At 39.3% G+C, this 21,551-nt stretch overlaps 1 protein-coding gene across 2 annotated transcripts in view; it reads right to left on the reverse strand.

The window, feature by feature from the left end:
• Positions 1 to 19,572, reverse strand: part of LOC113032181 (dynein heavy chain 11, axonemal) — a 42,391-nt gene extending 22,819 nt beyond the window's left edge. The window contains exons 1-47 of one of the 2 annotated variants that reach the window (XM_026184890.1): positions 19,210 to 19,572; positions 18,688 to 18,831; positions 18,382 to 18,575; positions 18,108 to 18,297; positions 17,910 to 18,009; positions 17,560 to 17,771; positions 17,189 to 17,410; positions 16,940 to 17,107; positions 16,691 to 16,807; positions 16,466 to 16,603; positions 16,253 to 16,368; positions 15,952 to 16,147; positions 13,429 to 13,533; positions 12,900 to 13,295; positions 11,975 to 12,307; positions 11,254 to 11,508; positions 10,974 to 11,143; positions 10,672 to 10,894; positions 10,428 to 10,544; positions 10,261 to 10,347; positions 10,016 to 10,174; positions 9,708 to 9,791; positions 9,421 to 9,579; positions 9,199 to 9,321; positions 8,757 to 8,879; positions 8,025 to 8,249; positions 7,849 to 7,940; positions 7,643 to 7,769; positions 6,929 to 7,081; positions 6,601 to 6,834; positions 5,858 to 5,989; positions 5,063 to 5,223; positions 4,697 to 4,853; positions 4,432 to 4,577; positions 4,230 to 4,346; positions 4,001 to 4,139; positions 3,718 to 3,810; positions 3,440 to 3,634; positions 3,286 to 3,363; positions 3,054 to 3,186; positions 2,830 to 2,957; positions 2,423 to 2,571; positions 2,172 to 2,322; positions 1,940 to 2,071; positions 1,401 to 1,574; positions 598 to 802; positions 58 to 223 (exon numbers count right to left, since the gene is read on the reverse strand). In XM_026184890.1, coding sequence (XP_026040675.1) covers positions 58 to 223; positions 598 to 802; positions 1,401 to 1,574; positions 1,940 to 2,071; positions 2,172 to 2,322; positions 2,423 to 2,571; positions 2,830 to 2,957; positions 3,054 to 3,186; positions 3,286 to 3,363; positions 3,440 to 3,634; positions 3,718 to 3,810; positions 4,001 to 4,139; positions 4,230 to 4,346; positions 4,432 to 4,577; positions 4,697 to 4,853; positions 5,063 to 5,223; positions 5,858 to 5,989; positions 6,601 to 6,834; positions 6,929 to 7,081; positions 7,643 to 7,769; positions 7,849 to 7,940; positions 8,025 to 8,249; positions 8,757 to 8,879; positions 9,199 to 9,321; positions 9,421 to 9,579; positions 9,708 to 9,791; positions 10,016 to 10,174; positions 10,261 to 10,347; positions 10,428 to 10,544; positions 10,672 to 10,894; positions 10,974 to 11,143; positions 11,254 to 11,508; positions 11,975 to 12,307; positions 12,900 to 13,295; positions 13,429 to 13,533; positions 15,952 to 16,147; positions 16,253 to 16,368; positions 16,466 to 16,603; positions 16,691 to 16,807; positions 16,940 to 17,107; positions 17,189 to 17,410; positions 17,560 to 17,771; positions 17,910 to 18,009; positions 18,108 to 18,297; positions 18,382 to 18,575; positions 18,688 to 18,831; positions 19,210 to 19,425 — 7,634 coding nt within the window. In that variant the 5' untranslated portion in view covers positions 19,426 to 19,572. Of the gene's footprint in view, positions 1 to 57; positions 224 to 597; positions 803 to 1,400; positions 1,575 to 1,939; positions 2,072 to 2,171; positions 2,323 to 2,422; positions 2,572 to 2,829; positions 2,958 to 3,053; positions 3,187 to 3,285; positions 3,364 to 3,439; positions 3,635 to 3,717; positions 3,811 to 4,000; positions 4,140 to 4,229; positions 4,347 to 4,431; positions 4,578 to 4,696; positions 4,854 to 5,062; positions 5,224 to 5,857; positions 6,010 to 6,600; positions 6,835 to 6,928; positions 7,082 to 7,642; positions 7,770 to 7,848; positions 7,941 to 8,024; positions 8,250 to 8,756; positions 8,880 to 9,198; positions 9,322 to 9,420; positions 9,580 to 9,707; positions 9,792 to 10,015; positions 10,175 to 10,260; positions 10,348 to 10,427; positions 10,545 to 10,671; positions 10,895 to 10,973; positions 11,144 to 11,253; positions 11,509 to 11,974; positions 12,308 to 12,899; positions 13,296 to 13,428; positions 13,534 to 15,951; positions 16,148 to 16,252; positions 16,369 to 16,465; positions 16,604 to 16,690; positions 16,808 to 16,939; positions 17,108 to 17,188; positions 17,411 to 17,559; positions 17,772 to 17,909; positions 18,010 to 18,107; positions 18,298 to 18,381; positions 18,576 to 18,687; positions 18,832 to 19,209 lie in introns of those variants that run through there. The other variant, XM_026184891.1, reaches the window with a different exon arrangement.
• Between the last annotated feature and the right edge of the window lie 1,979 nt (positions 19,573 to 21,551).

Consider the following 21,551-nt stretch of genomic DNA (forward strand, 5'->3'; position numbering starts at 1 on the left):
CTATACAGAATCTCTGACTTGACTTGTTTTGGCTTGGTGTGTGCAGAGTCGTCTTACCAGTGCCCATAATCCAGATGTTGGCGTATAAGTGTGTGAGGCTGCACTGTGCCATAATTGTCCATAGCTGGCATGTTCATGTCATCTATAAAGTAGATCAGCCTTCTGTTGCCTACAGGGGAGTAGCTTCTGCCTGCTCTTTTCTCTAATGGTCGCTCTAAGATCGCTGCAACAGAAATAAACAAATGAACAGCAATAAAAACATTGACTGAACCAAATTTAACTAAGATTTTTAAAGATCAAAGATTTTTACTGGCAATTCACTACATGTATTGGACACACAGGATAATCGAAATACTGCTTCTCTCTCAACTTGGTGTAAATAAGAATTTAGAGTTAAGAAAGATAGAGGACATTCTAGGGAAAAATATAAAGTGACACCTACGTACAACAGTGCAGTTTTGAGAGATATAAATAAAATAAATAAATAAAGCAGTGTGTGAGTCGTGCACGGACATTAACAGTCATTGCCAGTAGGTGGTGCTACAGTTCATTGCATGTGCTACTCTGTTCCACATGACAATCAAAAACGCCACTCACCCTGCAACATGAGGGAGGAGGTGTAGTAGTTCAAAGGTACTTTTGTGGTCATGTAACTTTCTGGCAGACAGTCTAACTTGTTCCTGACGAGTGCAGTCTTTCCCACTCCGGCATTCCCCACAAGCATCACTGGCTGTCTCCTCTCCAGCAACAAGTCCATGAAGTAGCGAAGACGCACGGTCTCTGCTGTGTGTACAAGAACAGCCTGCAATCATAGAAACAGCAGGAAGACACAGAACAGAAACACACATGCTTATTATGGCTTTCTTTGAGTGTGATTTATTGACAGACATGTGTTCAGTGAATTGTGCGTGATTTATAATTTCTTGTATTTCCCCTGAACGCCACAACTATTCTGTCATAATAGCATCATTTGCTCAGAACAAAACCCTACTAATTATGGCTCAGCAAGAGCCTTTGGAGCATTCACAGCTGTACACAGGAGCATAAAGAAAGACAAAAGAGCGTGGGTGATAGCTCAAGCCTTGTTGCTCATGCCTTCACCCCCACACAGTCTGGTATAGGGAGTACTGGATGGTAATCAGACACAGTGGCAAGCCTATCATCCATTCTAGCACCCCTGCCATAACCTCAGGATGTGACTTTACCCTCTCTTATTATGTTCACTGAGGCATACATACATTTTTAATATGACTGCATTGTTCATTTTTGGTTATTTTGCTGTAAGGAGGTTGCTTCTTTTGATTGTAAAGGTAATTATTTATAAAACCACTTTGAAAAGTTTCCCTTTCTCTCTTGAGGGATCTACTCTGAGTTCTAGCAGTTTATAGGTATGTTCTTACCTGTAATGGTGTACAAGTGTCCATGTCAAAGGGTGGCACGGTGTCACTCCAGGGCAAAAACCGCCTGGTTTGATGGTCAAGGTAATAGTCGAACACTGTTCCCTGTGCTGGCAGTTTTACAGTCTTCATCTCTTTGGTCCACCACTGACTGAACTCCGCTCGATAATCACAGAGCTTATGAAGCAATGAAGCATACAGTGTTATGGATTAATTCACATCATGTCATTTAGACAGTTAAGCTTATTCTTGAAAAAACTGTCCTGTTTACCTGACATTTTTAATGAATTATTTTATTTTACAATAATAGTGCTAGAAAAAGTAAATAAAAATAATCCTATAACTGAGTAAACCAACCAATAGTACTGTCTAACTGCACTTGATGTTTAGTTCTGTGAAAATAAAATTAATTTCTGTTTGAAATATCACAGAATGAGAGACTTCTGAAGAGTATTTCACTGTCATGTCAAAGCTTATCTTTACAGCTGCTATAATGTACACAGCATGATGTAAAATTGACCTAAATTAAACTATATGAATACCTGATCTTGATACAAGGCCCCACCGAATGCCCAGATGCAGGCAAAGGTGAAATAGGTCTCATAGATTTCACGAGGGGATTCAGAAGGAACATTTTCTGGTGTCAGAAGGCAGTCGAGCAAAGTGCAGAGTGTCTGAATGAAAAGAAAGGCATATTATATTTCAGTTTTCTGCCAGTAGAGGTATACAAGGGAAGAAATAAATGCATTGCGCATGTTTCTGTGTCATATGCACCTGCACCATAGAGATCTCTGGAATGGAAGTGATTGTCTTGAAAGTGTTTTTCATCTGTTCTAGACAACGTGGAACGTATTTCTCAAACAGTATGGTGAGATGGGTTCTTTCAGTCTGCCGTTCTCTTTGGTCAATCCAGCTGGCAACGTACCTGAGCAGCAACCCAAATCCAGAAGATTACACAAAATTACCACAGAAAAGGTATCCGATATTAGACACTATGTGATTAATTTGAAGTCTGTGTAACTCACGGGTTCCAGCCCAGGTCCTGCTGGTTAACATAGAGGATACCTGCTCTGGACACAGTGGCAGGAGTCGCCATTCTTAGGTGACTGATTTCAAAAATCAGTCTCATAGATGAAGTAAGCGCCACACGTTCATTACTGGCTAGAGTCAGTACCTGAGAGACATTGTGAAACATTAATACTACGACATCTGAATGGCCAATATGATGGACAAGACTCTACCCAAATGATAAGAAAACACCCCCATATCTCATCAAGTATGACATGATTCATTGCTGTGGAAAAGAACCTCCAAGTACTCACACTTCAGGAGCTGATTGCTGAAGGAAGGGGAGAGAAACATCTTTTTCTATCTATACCACCTTGGTTGCTATGTGTCTACAATAGTGTATGAGTGAAAAGGAGGGAGGTACCTTGTTATCATCCATCACTGTGTTGAGTGATTCAATCCACATCGGATCAATGTCTCCATCCAACACAATCCACTTAGGTCCACTGTGGGAGATGTTTGCCTGCTCTCGCATCAGTGATGAAAGCAAACCTAGCAAACAGGAATTTGGGGTGCATAGAACAAGAGTGAGATTTGGTCTTTTTGTTGAGGTTTTGCTATCTTGTTTTTAATGCATTTTTTTTTTACCATCTTTCCATTCTCGAGTTGCAGGATGGATGAAGCCAAATAGCTCATTTCTGTCTATTGCTTTTGGGTTGAGGTCATTCCATACAGGCTTCCTTTTCAGGTTTACATAAGTTTTATGGAGAACTCTCAATATCTGTTAATAAAAATACCAGCACTTTACCATTCATATTTATGTTACAAATTCAGCTGAACATTTATTTAGACAGCAAGTGACACAGAAAAAAAATCTAACCTGACTTTTTCCAGTCCCTGCATTTCCAACAACAAAGACAGAGTGACGTACAGCCATGAGCTCCTCCAGCTGCACCACCTAACAAAAATAAAGGTGCTTAAAAGAGGGTTCTTTAATCCTTTTTAGAGTAGGTATGAACAGATTCATCTCAAACCTTGAGGATAAATGTCTCCTCTGGCTGCAGCCGAAGATTAAGTGTAGTCTTTCGAATGGCCTTTTCAAATTCTAGGTCTCTTTCTCGTTCTACTTCCATGTCTGGGAACAGGTCTCCCAGCAGTCCCATGAAGATAGGCACATCCTCTGTCACAATTTTAGACATGTTGAAGTCCCGCAGTGCACGCATCAACACCTTGGTATTAAAATGAGTATGAGATCAAATATCAGCGTGAGATATTAGATAAAATATGACATAAAATGCACATATCAGTTCACCTGATCCTCTACTCTTGTTTTGTCTCTTCTTCTCAATGCCCCTGCCAGAACCAGAACAGACTTGACAGCACGCAAACCCCAATCATAGTGGTCCTGATAAACAAAAAATAACAAAAGAAAATGAAAATGTGCATTCCCACGTTTACACTAACCATAAATCCAAACAAACTCCTAGTGCTTTGCTGTGCTCCTGAGGCAAATCTAGAAAGATTTATTACTGGTGCCCTCTGTTCTAATTCAACAATGTGAAATGTTACAGAGCTACTAAGTGTCTTACTCATACCTGCTTGGAGAGCAGTTCCTTGCAGAGAGTGTACAGAGTGATGAACTTCTTGGCTAAAAGCTTAGCATCACGGAAGCCTTCTGCCACGAGCATGATCTCACAAATGAGTTCAGTGTCTGGCACCACCATGGCACAGGGCCTACAGGAGGACAGACAAAGCACACGGTGAACTCTCTGCTGAAAAATGACATTTTATATATATTTAAAAAGGTGGGTGCATCATTCCCACCTGAAAAGAGACTTGAGGTTCTCAGGTAGCTCCGTCCTCCCTGCATAGCCAGGATTCATAGTTATGAAAATCCCAACCGAGTGTTTTAAAGCAATGTTCTTGTCGAGGAACAGGAACCTGTGAGGTGGCACACACTGTTAACTTATTTTTTAAGTAAAATTAACATGATGTAAACTTCATGTATTCTTCTTCAATTACCCACCTTTCCTTTTTAGATCGAATGGCGTCCTGAATGGTTTTAACCTGCACCGCTACAACCGACAGAACATCCACGGGGATACGATTGAATTCATCAAAGCAGCCCCATGCTCCAGTCTGTGCCAGACCCTTGTAAATATTTCCAATGGACTAAACATACAAATAAGCATCACAGAAATTTTGCATTAAAATATATTTCTTTACTGAAACCTCTAAATGAAAACATAAACTGACCAATGGCAATAACTCTGATGTAGGGAATTTCGCACCTTGTAGTCCATCTGTTCAGAACAATTGAAGACGTATACCATGACACCCATGGCTCTGCCAAGATCCTTTGTGGTCTCAGTCTTCCCTGTTCCAGCAGGGCCTGACGGGGCCCCACTCATGTTCAGGTGGAGTGACTGAGTCAAGGTGATGTAACACCTACAATGTGAAAGGTGAACATAATTTTTTTTACACAATTAATGTTGTGTATTGTCTGCAAAGAGTAAAAGCAGATAAGCATAAGTAGAAAACACAGAGAAGAGTCAGAGAGGGAGGACATGCAGATGGTCTAAGTGACAGAAGAGGGTGAGATGGAGGCAGATAATCTCACTTAAGAGAGCAGCCAAAGGAAAAACAATAAGAGTCACCGGTCTGTCAGAGGAGTGATGACCAGACGTGGTGTATTTCCAAGATACTCATAAGAGTAAATGAACTGAGCATCACAGATGTTGATGTAGCAGTGGCGAAGCTGCTCACTCCAGTAATGTCGAAGCTGGGAAAGCCATGGGAAGGCCTGTGAGGTGGTGACCTGTAAACACACATGGCTCATATCAAATGTCATCAATGAAAAATGCCACACAAATACTGAGATGCTATGACTATTTTCTTTAAAAGAATTATACCTTTGAGTGTGCCACGTTACGATATCAGTTAGTCAAATTCCAACTCAAGCTGTTTTAAATTAATAAAAAAAGTAATTTGTACATTCGATAATTTTTAATCCTACAACTGTTTACAACTTGCATAGTTCCCATTTCTGTATAGCTGTATATCCCAGATTCTGTAAAGTTATTTATTTCATATTCTGTATAGTTTTTCATATTTAATCTGTTCATTCCGTATAGCTTGTAACTACAGCCTGTACTACTATAGTTATAGATATTCAAACATACTCACTACGTGTCATTATAACATACATCATGACCATTTCGAATATACTCCATTTATATTATGCTAAATATTTGTATATATCTATATGCTAAATCATTCTGATGGATGCAAATGCATTCGTGCCCTGTAGCTCAATGACAAAAATTGAATTTATCTATCTATCTAATTTGTTCTGCACACATACAGTAAGAGTAAAGCTTGCCATAATACCAAAGTTAGCTCAATCAGACTAAAATGAGATGGCATGCAAGAAGTTATTCATTTGTTTTAACCTTTTTAGCAATGAGGCTGGCAACAATGTCTCTGGCATGGACATCAATGGTGCATACAGTCATGATCTTTTGCCTGTCTCCTGAGCTCAGCTCTCCAAGTAGCATGCCAATCAGCATGTTGAGTTGAGAAACCTATAGGTGGGAAACAACAACTTCAAAGCAAAGAGGAGAAGAGAGTAACACAAATTCACACAGGAGATCATTTCCCTCAAACTGATATTAACATTTCTTTTTTTCCTGTCACTTGCAGGTCATTTACCAGCATTACACGAATGTCTACTTTACATATGATCAAAAGCAGTTTAGTGTTCTTGTTTTTACTAAAAGATAATTGGAAATCATTTGTTCCTGTTCCTGTGTGACAGCAGATCCAATCAATGCAATGCCGTGGGTTGATGAGGGAGAGGGAGATTATTCAAACAGCAGCCAAGGACATGTTAACCTTTAATGGTACCGATGAAAGTGACAAGAGTGATAAAACAACTCTGATCAGAGTCGACGGTGAGGCTCCTGAAGCCCAAGTCAGGTCAGATCATATGCACAGTATATGCAGACACTATGTATAATACAGATCATTGAACACAGCATGTCGAGAGCATGACATCAAATCGAAACTTTCTTTTCTTTGAAAATATCACATTAACCTTAAAAAACATTAATATATGACAAACACCTTTTAATGGCAAAACTATTTTGCCACTATTTAAAACTAAAGCCTTAAAATGTCAGTTAAGCTCCCATACCTGTTTTTTATTGTAGTCTTTTAGCGCCGACTCAAATCCTTCTTCCAGTCTTTTGAACACAAGTTCCATATCATTAGTCCACCAGATCTGTGATCCAGCGAGAGCAACTTGGGCAGGGAAATCGAGAATCCACTGCTCTCTGGGTCTGTCCTCGTACACGGACACAGCCTCGGATAGGTGACCCTTGACACATTCCTTCATAGACTCTTCGAGACGACTGAGCCATGCCTCAACCTAACGGGAAGTTTTTTTTTTTAAACAAACGATTCAGCTACTTTGTGATGTGTGATCGATAATTTACATTCGCTGATGATGAATATGATCTTACCGGCCCGCGACACAAACATTCAGTCTGGAATGGCACAAATTCCCTCTCTTTGCTATACATGCCCACAGCAACTTTAGGATTACTCAGCTGCTCGTTTTTGCTGAACTCAAGATCGGTCAAGTTGTCAAAAATCTTTGAGAGATGGACGGTCACCTACAAAAGACAGTCAGTCATATTTGCGCATGATGGACACATTAAGCACAGCAATTATTACGCAGGCTAGACACTAAAATAAAATAAAAGGATTTGCATGTTTCAACTCTAAACGGGTGCTCAAACACTTTTTACTACAAGCTACATTTGCCCATTTAGACACACATTCACCCTTCAAGTTTTTTTCTGTCATGCACACACTCTGATGGATGCATCAGGAGCAATTTGGGGTACAGTATCCTCCCCACAGAAACCTGAACATGTGAGGATCTGGAGACCAAAGCACAGACCTTCTGACTTGATGGGCAAACAACTAATTTTGTTAAAAAAATCCCTGCATAACAAACTCAAAAATAAACAACCTATCTTAGACCAAATGCATATGCATGCATAAGTACTATAAATGCACAGTGCACTCAAGCGTTTTGAAAGTCCCTATTGGACAGGCCTACACCCCAGGGACCTGTCCATAACGCCAACGCTGCCTTCTGATAATTGAATGACCTGCTCTATATCCTGAGCCACAGCTGCCCCAAAGAAGGGAAAGTTTACTGAATTTACTTCTCTGGGACGACTTCCTTTAGAGAGGATGTCCAACAAGTCTGCGGATGAAATAAAGTAGAATCGTGGAAATGCGAGTCTTTTTGTTTCCAGGTATTCAGTAAGAGCTTTTTCACATAATGCCAGCCTGTCGGAAAGATTGAATAGGATCAGTAGGCAGAAAACCTTCAAGCGTATAACACAAGTTTGATGAAAACAGCATGAACCTTTTTTGTAGATCCTCTAACTTCTCCAGTAGATGAGGTTTGTTAGTGGCCTCAATTACATTTTTAATGATGGCACTGCCCAACATTAGCTCCTGAAAGAACAAACATTCCCATTGTTACAAATGGTGACAAGAACATAATTTGCAGCTCTACACAAACTGTGTATACATGCAGACCTGAAATTCTGCATCTATTGCTTTGAATCTGTGTGTATCTGCAGGCAGTTGCTGGCAAATGTCATCACAGCCTTTGAAAATGCTTTCAAGGTAGGCCCATGTCCTTTGGACCTCCATCCAGACCATGAACACAGAGTCAGCCACCGTCAACTGTTTTTGTAGTTCCACTACCTGGTGCAGGAAGTGATCTGTGTGCTTATTCTGAAAGACACTCTGGAGCTGAACCTTGAGAATAAGGGAAAAGAAGAATAAGCATAAAGAATGTGCTCTAATGTAAAATTAAAGTGCAGCAGATAGAATCAAACCTATCCTAAAGAAAAAACATATTTTCAGAATTGGACACCATTACACGTATCAGCTGCATTTGTAAACATCTTCTACCTCATCAGCATGCCAAGCCAAGTCAAATTTAAATATTTAAACAAAGATGGAGGCACTAAAGTGTCAGGAGTTCTAATTGTTGGCTGTAACCCCCTCAACGCATCTGGTGTACATGTTCAAAGATCGCCACGGTGCAACAATGCCCTGTGTTGTCCAGAAGCTATAAATCTTGGGACTCAATAGGGACCTTTCTGCTCTCAGCCATGCTATTAGACACTCAAATGGGGAAGGCACGTCTGTGATCTCATCTCTATTCAGCACTTAACTATCAGAGATTCTCACAGACAGCTGATCTTGAGAACAAGCTCTTGTTCTTTTGTAAAATAACTTACAGTAACTTAAGACATCTACCTGATGATCCTCAAGAGTTTCAATGAGTTGTTCATCACATTTAAGCAGTGGCACAGAGGTCTGGTAATGCTCTTCATATGAAAACTCCATTGACATCCACGTCTGACTTATTTCTGTTACAACCTGAAATATAAACAGTGAATAGTGTTGATAGCAAATAGAAGTTTACCAATAAACTAAGTTCACAAAAAGTGCTATTAGTACAGCTGCATGTCTTATTTATTTGTTTAGCACATCTCTTTAATGTGAAATTCTGTTTCTAATAACTTCCAAGGGAGGTAGGGACTAATAAGTGTATACTTCTGCATACTCCTTTTCAAACAAAAGAATGGAATGATATTTTGTAATGATTGTGAAGGCACATGTTTGAAATAAAAATGAACTGAACTGAACTGAATTGAAAATATGTCCAACATGTTTGTGTTCATAGCTGAAGAAAAACCTTCTCTATTGCCATCTCTTTGACTGCCTTTTCCACTATGTTGCGGACTTCATCTTCAAACAAATGGAGCTGTAAAACCAACAGGTCCTCCAAAGTGGTACTATCTGTCACAGTGAAATCCATCTATAAAAATAGTAAAAAAGTGTAACATGTTTATTAAGCAAAGCAAAATATACAACGAGATCTCCTACAAAAAGGCCTCTGCTTTATGAATTTATGCACCTGTGTTGTTCTAATTAGCTGGACCCAGTGACGCTCTCGTATTGCCGGGTTCTGCAGTTGACTCACAGCCTGCAGTGACGTCAACAAGTTCTTTACATAAAGGTCTAATCCAGAATACACATCCCACAAGCGAGCTTCTTTGTCAAGCTTTTGTATGTCCTACACAAACAGAAGGTAGGTAAACATAATTAGTTATTAGGGGCATCTGTTACAAACAGCAATGGCGCGTGACAGCAAGACAGCAGGAGAGATGAGCTGGTGTGATGTAGCACTGTTGGTGACCTTACCTTGGCAAGCCTCCTCAATTCTGCATCCATCTGGTCCACGTTTATCTGCCTCCATTTGGTCATTGTCCAGTTTTCCACACTGCTCTGTATAGATAAAGACACATGGAGAAGGGTCAGTGGGTTAAGGCTATTTAATAGGGACATTTAGAGGCTACAGGGTATTCAAAGTCTCAAAGAGGACAGCCAGGTCAAGTCATTTATGTATTGGGGTATTGTGGTAGGGTGATGAGACCTAGAGTTGTTTTTTTGTTTTTTCAATTTCCCCATGAAAAAAATGACATTTAAAAATCACTGATAAATCAACCTACTTGCACATATACAACAATGTCCCACAGTTCTTTGAGAATCGTAATCTCTCGCCTGCAGAGCTTGATGTCTCTGTAGTCAGAAATGGAAACATCAAGTAGACTGGCAGACTCTTGCAGCTCTGCTACTTCTCTCTCCATATCCCGGATTGCTTTTTCTGACTAGAAAACAAATGGCAGTTGTCATCCAAAAAGGTCAAATAAAATGCTGTTTTAATCCGATAGTCAAGCAGTGATTAAAAACCTACTTTCTCAAGACTACTGTAAGGATTTACTGCCTTGTAACTGAAGGGTGCCATTGCTCTGAACATGTCTCTGAACTGGGTTTGTTTCACCTGAAAAAAATGTTCATGTTGCTTAACGTATGTTACAATAGTTTCTACACTGTACAATTTTAGTTTTCTCATATGATCACCTCAAAATCCATGCACTGTCTTCTTAAAACCATCACTTCTGTATTCTTCATGGGTGCCACCTCGTGCCTTACTCTTAGGGCCAGTTTTTTAGCCCCACTCCATTTCTCTGGAAGTTCCTGTTGACAAAACTACAGTTATCACTCGGAGCACGAAAGTACACATAATGAATATAGTAATCTGATTCTTTGTGGATAAATTACTGTTTATGATTACATTGCTGTAGTTGGCTCACTCTTTTCCTACCTCCATTTGCCAGTAGATATGGTCTGGTATGGTCACACCATATTGTTCCAGGAGGATCACTGTTTCTCTAAGAGGCTCAAACATCTTGTCTGTGGCATTCTGTCTGTCCTTTACAGCTAACAGGTGACTCATCACTTCCACAAAGCCATGGTTGTCATCTTTAGCTATAGGTTGTCTTAGCCCTTCAACAGTAGCTTGGATAAACTTCTGCAGCTCATCAAGACTGAGTGGGAAAAGTTAGAGTAAGAACAACTGATCCTACAAATTTGCCAGAACTTAAAATCTATGCCAATAAAATTTACCTGTGGGTGACATTGTTCAAGAGATGCTCTTTGAAGAGCCAGCTCCACCTTTTTAGTGTGTTAAGAAGGCTGACTTTAAAGTGCTTGATGTCCACCCGAAACCAACCATCAAAAACTCTGAAGTCTTCAAAGTGGGAAATTTCATCATGCAGATCCTCATAATAATCGATCTATAAAATTAAAACCACAACAGGCATTGAAATTAAAAATAAAAAACAAAAATAAAACTCAAACTCCCGTGAATTGCAAGAATTTAGCCCAGAGTTTAAACATTTTTTACTTGTTCTTTGAAGTTATTGATTGTAGGAGGATTGTCAGGGAGTGCATCTCCTGTACAGGCTTCCATCTCCTCTGATGTGAGTGCACGTCCATACAGGAGAAACTGCCTGAGAAACTCTGCCCTGTCATCTTGCCACAGATGAGTATAACAATCAAACTTTGTCTGGTAATTTATTGCTTTCTTCTGGACGTTCTCCACTCGCTCCATTATTTCCTGTCTCAGGTCCAGCAAGTCTAGCATGCCATCCATTACATCCTGTAAGAGTTATATTACATCAAACAAAACATCAGGAATAGCTACCATTTGTAGAAGAAAACACAGCAATGAGTTTGGCAAGTTTAGTACACCAAGGAAATACATGTTTCCATTTTTCACATATTTTAAATTTAGCAATGTGCAAATATGACATTGTGAAATTAGACTGCGACTGATAACACCCTGGATGTAACAGTACTTCACTTATAACACAGCAACACAGTCTACCACTATTCTCCTTTTGACAGGGAGGCTGTACTCTTCGCTCTAGTAGGAACATATTTACGATGTAATCTGGGAACATTTTAGCACATATAAAAGTACAATGACAAATAATAACTAGCAAGTCATTCAAATTGTGCAATTCTAAAAGTGTGACTTTTGCAGTAAAAGCAGAGAAGACATCTCCTAGTTTTTGTCAAGTGTATAAGAAGCCTGTGCTAATTCAAACATAAAAGAAGCGTACCTGATAAGTCTCCATGCTAAGATGAGCAGCCACTCTCCTGATATTCACTGAAGTCTTGAATACATCTGCAACCAGCCCCTCTATCAGTTCATAGAGGCTATCTCCTGCATCTTTCTCCATTGAGGGACAGAAAGTCATCTTTGAGCCATTGAGGATTAGCTTCGCCTCAAACAGTGGAGTCTGGTTCAGGCCTGCCTCCATGTTTTCCACGAGGAAATGAAGAGAGCGACTGATGTAGCTGAAGAGCCCTTCAACAACCATGTCATCCAAATATTCCAGGTAGCACTGCCACTCTTCTGAATCCGGATCAGCATGGAAAAGAACCATGTTCTCCTGAGTAGAAGTAGAGTATTAGAATAATATTTAGCTTCTGCTTGTAATAATTTCTATTTCACGTGATTTTTGAAGCTCTGCTTGGGGGGATTTATCTATTCCACAACAACTGGAGTAATTTTATTTTATTGGCTTCTTAAGTGCTTAAATATGTTAATACTATTTATATCAAGAAAAATACTTCCAGAATGTCAGAGTAAAAAGATGATTGTGATTATAATTAAAAGTTTTTAAGCTAAGAGCATTAGCAGCTCCATGTTGCATAAAAATTAATGTTAAACAATACAGGACATACACCAAAGAACTTAGATTTGAATCTATGGTATCATATGCAAGTCATCTTCATAATGAAACTAATGTGATGTTTAATTAAGCTGCACATAAACTCAAGGTTTAAATAAAATGAACAAAAAGTAACTAAACAAGGTTTTAAACTGTCAGTGAACAGAACCAATAATGTGCTTTAATCTAATCAAGGTGAATGCTGTTTTTAACCATACCAACAGAAACATACATGTTTCAGTGCTTACTTAGCTATTCACAGAAAATCTATAATGGCTCAGTTACTCTTCACAGATCCAGCCACACACACCTGCACCAGCCCATGTATATAGTCTCCATCATTCTTCATGGAGCTGTACTTCTTCCTGAAAGAGTCTCCTCTCTCGTCCAGTTGTATGAGTGAACCTTTTTTGTTGTCCTTTCTGCAAAACATGGCCTGTTTGCTCCATCTCTTCATCACACACTGAATGGCATCACAGTTTTCCCTCACTCTATTAACTCGACAGACAAGGTCTTGTACAAGGTGTTTGGTGTTGTTGATGAAGCTCCAGCAGTCCTCGTCCTGCCACGTCAAGCTGGTCTCTGCTCTCGACAGCTGCAGGTCTACTGACTCCAGCTCAGCTCTGATGAGAGGGAGTTCCACCTCTAACACTGTCTGCTTAAGCTCGTTGTACCACTGTACTAACAGCTGCAAACCGTTCACATACTGAAAAATACAAATGTGAGCAAATGATGCATTTAGGGCAAATAAAAAATAAAAAATAAAAAATAAAACAAAACTGCTGTTTAACTTTGATGGGTGACCTTGTGTGGCCCAGTTCTAAAATGATTTTTCAAACCTTTGTGAACATTTCACGCTTCTCAAAAAGAGCCAGTGCATCTGGAGGTATGGTGATCTCACTCACAGTCTGAAAATACTTCACATCCTTTAAGGCCTCAGTCAGCTGAGAAGTAAAAGAAATTACTGATTAATTTAATTGAATTAATTTAAATGTAATACTATAATTACTGTAGCATTTTTATGTATATATGCCTTTTCTCCTCCTTAATGAATGGACTGATCTGAAGAAAACCTTGCACGAACATCATCACACATGCAGCTTAAGGGTCATCAAAATTGACATTCACAACAAAATTTTGTTTGACCACTAAATACATAAAGTATTATTTAAAATGCACCCCAGGCCTGGCAGAAACTGCCAGTAATGCAGGTAATAACTAGTAATAGCTTGTAATAATAATAAAAATTCGGATTCATTTATTTTACACACAAAAGTCAAAGGCATCAGTAAGTGGCATTTTAGCTGAAAACATCCAGAAATAAGGTACTGCAGAGGGGCAGCAGCACTAAAAGCCTTGTCAGTTCAGTTCAAATCAATTTTATTTACACAGCGCCAAATAGCAACAAGACTCGTCTCAAGAAGTTGTATATTGTAAGGTTGACCCAACAATAATACAACAGAGAGAAACCCAACAGTCATATGACCCCCTATGAGCAAGTGCTCTGGCGACAGTGATTCCACAGAAGAGATGCCTGAAAATTGAAGGCTCTCCCTCCCATTTTACTTTTAAATACATGTAAGCCTACAGAACTCCATAATTAACCTTAGTGAAGAGGGCACTCCATTTACATGGACAAACTGGAGTGTATTAGATAGATATGATTCTGATTAACTAACACAGCTGGGTCAAGAGATGGCTTTTTAAGTAACGGTTGAACTACTGCCAGCTTGAAGGCCTGTGGTACATAGCCAATTATTATAGATAGGTTGATCATATTTAAGATTGAAGCATAACATCATGGTAAGAATTCTTTGAGCAGTCTTGTAGGAATGAGGTCTAAAAGACACGTTGATGGTTTGGAGGAAGTAATTACTGAAGTTAACTCAGAAAGATCAATTGGAGTAAAAGATACTAAATAAATGTAGATAATGTTACATCTGTGAGATGATTTTGAGTAAGGTTTAAATTTTTATTTGTGAACAAATTCAAGGAATCATTACTAGTTAATGTTAACAGAGCTCTGACTTTTTGTCAGCCAGACTACAGTGCTGAGGAGAAATATAGGGTTATTCTTTATTTTCTTCAATCAATGATGAATATTAAGATGTTCCAGCTCTACAGAGGGCTTTTTTTTTTTTTTTACAAAGCAGCAAACAACTTTTAGGCTAAATGATGATCTTCTAAATTTGTGATACACCATTTCCTCTCCAGCTTACAAGGTGCATTAATGCATTTGAGAATTATATTCCTTTTTCACAGGAGCTACAGCATACAGAGCCACACATATTGAAGAAATAAAATTATTAACAAGACCTCTGTCGGAGTGACATTCAGGAGTAAAAGTCAGTGAATTATATAATTAAACCTATTTACAGCACTTTCAGAAAGATATCTGTGTTGAAATCTATTCCTCACTGCTGTGTAATCAATTATTGTAAATGTACGTTATTAGAAAATGATCAGACAAGAGAGGGCTTTCAGAAAACACTTGTGCTTACTTAAATGTTCAGTTTCTATGCCACATGTTAGAATAAAATCTAGAGTGTGATTAAAGTGGTGAGTGGGTTGTCTAATAGCACACCCACCTCCACGTCCAGAAGAGTGAGGCTTCTATATCTACAAAAGCCTGGTCATGTCTAACTTGAACAAAAAAAAAAAAATCTATATTCCTGTCCTTGATTATGTATAAGTAATACTCTGCTACTGATAAAGCAGGTATGCGAAAGCATAAACATTGATATGCTGTGAGTAGGTAATGGGTAAATGGTAAATGGCCTGTATTTGTATAGCGCTTTTACTAGTCCCCCCTAGGGACCCCAAAGCGCTTTACACAGCTTTGAGCCACGATCGCCCGATCTGATCACGATCTGAAATTGACATGAAGAGGATCAAGGAAGACTACAAGAAGAATTATGGCAAAACACTCTACCAGGACATTCTGGATGACACCGCAGATGATTACGAGAAGAAGTACTATTAATTCTGGTGCAGAATTATTGGTACTATCAACACCAGGTTGCCAGGGCAACAGTGTTTGTTGTGATGGTGTTGGCACCTATCAGGGAAAACTTTGTATCAATTTACAGAAAAAAAATTAAGGAATAAAATAACTAAATATGGAAATGTGCTCCTTCCACTGCAACACTGCTACTATTTTTGTACTTTGCAAACTGTGTCAGCAGTATGATTAAAAGTTTGAGGTAAGAAATAATGATTCTTGGATCATTTGAATTGTATTCTTTGAGAAGTTTTTAGGGATCTTGAGGGTGCCTTAGCAGTGGGCCACTGCATGCTCTCAGTCAAAGAGTAAGTTGAGCATTGAAAGGTGTACACTTTCATATTTCCATGAAATTGGTTACCTTTGGATTAAAGTTGACCGAAATCAGGCCAGAAGAGGTATTTCTGGAGATAAGTGGCTGGTTCAGGTTAATCAGGCACGTCTGTTCTAAGCCACAGCACCAGTCAGAGTAAATGTCCTTCTCAAACTGGTCTAGTAGATTCAAGATCTCTGTGTACATGCTGTACTCGGTAACCATGTCTACTCCTTCTGCAGGCCTGGAAATATGAAAAATAAATCTCTTTCTGTTCAATAATATAATCAATAAAGACAAGAAGTGTAACTTATGCTTAGAACATATTCTAATTTTTGTTTTTACTGACTTGCCAAAAAGCAATCTGAATTTTTCCCACGGTCTTTGAATGCGTTCTCTGAGCATTTTTGCCCACTTGAAAGCTCCAGATGTGTGTGCCATGTTCTTCACCAGACTAGTTTCCATCTGTAAACACAGTGAGATTATAGAAAAAAAATCTAATTAACAATATCTATTGTGCAGTGAATGCATACTGCTAGTATCCAGTTTTAGCTTGGAGTACCTGATTAAGCTGTAATTTCAATAGATGTTTACACGTCTCCAGCTCTTCTCTGAAATGTTGCTGTAGCAGAAGGAAGTTGGGACCAAATATCTGTCTAATCTGTCTTTTCTCCAGGAAGGGTCCAGCAATAGTTAGCATCTACGGGCCGAAACACTCTGAGTCTTTGTTGTTCACCATTCACTTGGTAAATAATGCATTACCACACTAGCATGCAGTCTTACTTACTTTCATTGCTGACTCGAGGCCTGAACAATCCTTGAAAGCCAAACACAGAAAGCGAGCAAGGCGGCATTCAATGTCCGCAATCTTAATCTTGAAATTCTTATACTCACTTTCAAAACCCTAATGAGAGAAACAACAGTTCAACAGTATTTAATGATGAACACTAGTGCATCCATGTGTATTATAATAATATTAAAATAATCCTTATGATTATTATTATAAATCCCAAAAAATCTTTATTAATAGTATCACCTGAGAGTTCAAGTCAAGCGGGCAGTTTTTACTGTGGATCAGTGCTTGGCAGAGGTCACTGAAATCTTTGTGCATCTTAGCAGCATGCTCACTGTAGAGTTTCCCTTTAGTTCCACCAAATTGCAACTTTTCCATTCTCTTATAGTGTAGCATGATTTCAAAGAATTCCTATCAGGAAAAAAATGATCAGGAAACAAAATCACGCACAACATTACTATGACAACCAATAAAGCAAAAATATTATCTCACCTCAAGCTGTTTCATACGATTAAAGAACTGGTTGAAACGTGAGAAAATCAAAGCAGCTGGAAAATCCCAGGGTGCATGTTTCACTTGGCTGGCAAGTCTTTCCCTCTGGGTCTGGTAACTGTCTTTGAAACACCTACAAACCTTTATGACTCTCGTTACCATTTGTAGACTTTCCTCTGGATCCTCTCTGAGAAGCAGATCTGCAGAGAGGTATGTAGAAGCCTACAGGGAATAAGTTTTTGTATCTGTGAATTTGTTCATGCTAGCAGCTAACAGTCAGAGTAACGTCAGCTGTCGGTAGTAGCTAGCTCTTTCTCTGGACCCCCCTATGTACATCTATAAATACAGGTGTTTCAAATGAGAACTTATACCTGTTCAATGAGCAGATTACAGAGTTCCTGCAGTAATACCACGATGCGTGCTGGTCTTTGGTAAGACTGGCAGTTGGTCCAAATGAGGTAAAGCGTGTGAAAAAGTGCCGGCATGTATGTTTGCATGAGTTGAAGCTCTCCGTTTTCCAAATGAGACAGCTGTGCATGTAGTGGCTGTAGATGGAGGTCAATGTCCTCGGCTTCTCGCAGAGCTTTATTTTTTGAGGACAAAAAATATATATCATAATCATATGTTAACCTCTAACTGTATAACAGAGATGGAGGTGATATTATGCTGTTCAAGGCAGACACTACCCATTGTCTTTAAAAAAGTGACACGGTAATCTTACCATCACACACTTTTCCAATTAGCATCTTGATTGCTGGATGATAGCTGCTATCCATCGTCTCTAACATCTTCACCATCATTTGAATAACTGGACTCTGAAGCTACAGCAAGATACAACTTTAGCAAATAGTGACGTAGAAGGAGATGAAAAGATATTAAAACGTGTTTTGGTGAATACCAATGTGGTTAGGAAGTATACCTGATGATAAATGCTCTCTATGTTGTTCTTCCTGGATGCCCAAAACTTCAGTTCTGCACTGGGCCCTGGATTACAGCCTGTTATTAGTTTGTCTGATGAATCCTCCTTTAAAATTTTCTGGATCAGATTTGTCCAGTTGATGACCTGGGTCTCTATGGTATGGGCTACTGCCCTGTCATAGTTTTCATGCCTGAAGGAGGAAAATAGAAGGTGAGTGCTTTACTTAAAATATATAGTGTCAAAGATTACACTGTATGCTTGGTTGTTTTCTTACTTTTCAAAGATGCCGTGTGGCTTTTCCATCCAGTCAGCTGCTATTGGAATAGGGAGGACAGTTTTCCCCATAACCCGTCCCTGCACAACTGAGGTCTGACTGCACATGATTTCCACATGTCGAAGGATGTCTTCAGATATCAGAAGTGGCCAAGTCTGATGGTTTTTGTTGTCGGACAGCAGTGGAACACATATCTTGCGAAGACAAAAACATAACCAATTCACCCAGAACCCACACAGGCAGGTTAGAAATGGAAAGAAAAGCTTCTTTATGGCTTATGTGTATGAAAATGGGTGGCACAGTCACCTGCTTAACTGCACATGACAGCTGCAGGAGAACTGGTGGAGTCAAAAGGCCAAAGAGCAGCAGTTCCCTGCAGTTTTCAGAGGTGACTGGAACAACTCTCTTCTTGAGAATATAGATTTGTTCATTTTTGGCATCTGGTGGAACCTGCGTTTGAAATAATGTGAGATTTTGCAAGACTTTTAAATATGTCATGATGAAATGATTTATTTGTTTCATTTTAAAAGATCTTTGCTAGTTGATGAGTCCATAATAAATACTCTAAGACAGTATTATACAGAATGCGCTTTGGCACTGCATTTTCAAAGCAGACATTTTACCTGTGTAGTAGGAAAATTGCAGGTGAAATCAATCATTTTAATGATGAAGTGCCCCAGTAACAGCAAACCAACATACATAAAAAGAAGAATCTTCCCTAAGTGAAAATTGCCATGATTATACCTGCGAGTTTCCTGCTATGACATGTCAAAATGTCTGCTGTAAGAACACACGCAGCAGACTCTGCAACATCTGTAACAGACATACCTCATTAGAAGCAACCAGACAGCCCTTTTTAGAGGAAGAGAAAAATATAAGCGACTGCTTTTCAAAGAAGTTCTTCAGAGGTCCTTGAAACTCTTCGCTGACAGCATTTCTTTGCCATGTCTGGCTGTGCACCCGCAGTAGCCCGCAAACTTTTTCCTCGACAAACTTAACTCTGTGGTCCTCAAGAAAAGACGGACTATTTTTTTCCTCGTCCATGACTACTCTGCCAAGATGGCATGCTTTAGCGCCGCACTACGTTCGAAAAAATCAACTTACTTGCAGCAGTTATACATTATCCATTAGATTCGCTCATGGATAGTGTTAACTTCGCTTTATGTGCTTTTCTAAGAGCGCTGCATAGTAGGGCGGTTCAGCGTTCCGTTGCTTAGCAACGACCTTCAATCACTGCCGGATACGTAAGTGTCAGCCGGCTAGCTTCAGTAAAGACAGGACCCTATTTTAGCTTGTTTAAAATGACTGGAAGTGTAATGATTACTGAAAAGGCCCTATAATGTCGATATAATTCCAGACTATCTGTGATTTGTATTCCACACCAATGCATGGTGGCTTGAACAGTTTGTACCCTGTTTTGGTGTTTTTATTGTTTTTATACTGTGAACCTGATATCCAGGAGTTAATGCTAATTACCTGGTTTTCCCCTTTATCAATGATACCTTTCATGTTAAAATGTGATCTAAACCACTTTCAGCTGTCTCGTTTGCTCTTCTATCACCATTTGTAGTCAGCAAAGAGTCAGAGCCATTTTGCTATAACTACTGGACTATTATTGCAACCATTTGTCCAGTAAACATACTCCAGGCAATTCTGTATTTAAGCTCTAATTTTTGAATTTTGTTCCAATTAGTTGAGCTCAACACACTTCCTACCCTCCGGGTTTAGCCTTAAATGAGAAGTTTGCCTAAATATTATTGCATTTATGTCTGGCATGGTCTGTTACTCACTTTACTCATCATTACTCTATACAATTTGCAGCATTCCAAAGATTCTTGGCTTAAATAAACATTCAAATCTGATGGGCCCGGAAAGATAATGTGCACTCATTACTTTACAGAGTAGGCTCACACAGGCCACTTTTTTAGGTACACCAGTTCAGCCAATCACCAACTCAACCAAATATCTAATCAGTCTATGGCAGCAGGTCAGTGCATGCATGTTGACATTATCAAGATGACCTGCTGAAGTTCAAGCATCAGACTGGGGAAGAAAGATGATCTAATCGTTCATTAACCTGGTCTGAGTATTTCAGAAACTGTGATTCTACTGGGATTTTCCCTTGCAACCATCTCTGGGGTATACAGAGAACAGTCCAAAAAAGAGAAATATCCAGTGAGTCACAGTTCTCTGCCTTGTTGGTGTCAGAGTTGAGAGGAGAGTTGCCAGAAAGCTTTGGGCTGCTAGGAGCAGTAAATCAAATTACCAAGGTATGCAGAAGAGCATCTCAGAACATACAGCATGTTAAAACTTGAAGCAGCTGAGCTATGGCAGCAGAAGACCAGACCAGTTCTCTTGCACTTTCACCACTTCTGCCAGCTAAGAACAGGAAACTGGGGCTTCAATTTGCATGGACTCACCAAAATTCCACAATAGAAGATTGAAAAAGAATGTTGCCTGCTCTGGTAAATCTTTTCTAATAACTGCAGCAACATTTGGATGATACAATCAAAAAATAAACATAAACAACATGGAAGCATGGATCCATCCTGCCTATTATCAACCATTCAGACTGTTGCAGTACATTTTCTTGGCTCACTTTGGGCCTGTTAGTACCAACTAAGCATTGTTTAATACACATCTGACTGGGGTATTGTTGCTTCCAGAAGGATAACACACCATGTTGCAAAGCTTAAATCATCTCAGATCTTTTTCACAACCAGATCTCAGTCCAACAGAGCAGCTTTGGGATGTAGAAGATTCACATCATGGAGGTGCAGGCGACCAATCTGCAGCAACTATCATGTGTGAGGATGTATTACATCAATATGGACCAAAATCTATGAAAATGTTTCCAGCACCTTGTTGAACCTATGCCATGAAGAGAAGCAGTTCTGAAGACAAAAAAGGAATTCAACACACTCGCACTAGCAAGGTGTGCTTAAAAAGCAACCAGTGAATACATGTGTTTCACCCACAGACTGATACGGACACTCACAAGTGACTTTACAACACCTTATTTCAGGGCAGCCTAGGGGTCTGACTGCTTTGATATAACTAAATAAATAACATGCATATTGTAATGTCTGGGGTGCCTGGGAAATTAAATTAACTGAGTGGTATATATTTGCATGTGTGTGTGTGTGTGTGTGTGTGTGTGTGTATTCCTT

Source organism: Astatotilapia calliptera, chromosome 11 (assembly GCF_900246225.1).
Source record: "Astatotilapia calliptera chromosome 11, fAstCal1.2, whole genome shotgun sequence".
NCBI lineage: Eukaryota > Metazoa > Chordata > Actinopteri > Cichliformes > Cichlidae > Astatotilapia > Astatotilapia calliptera.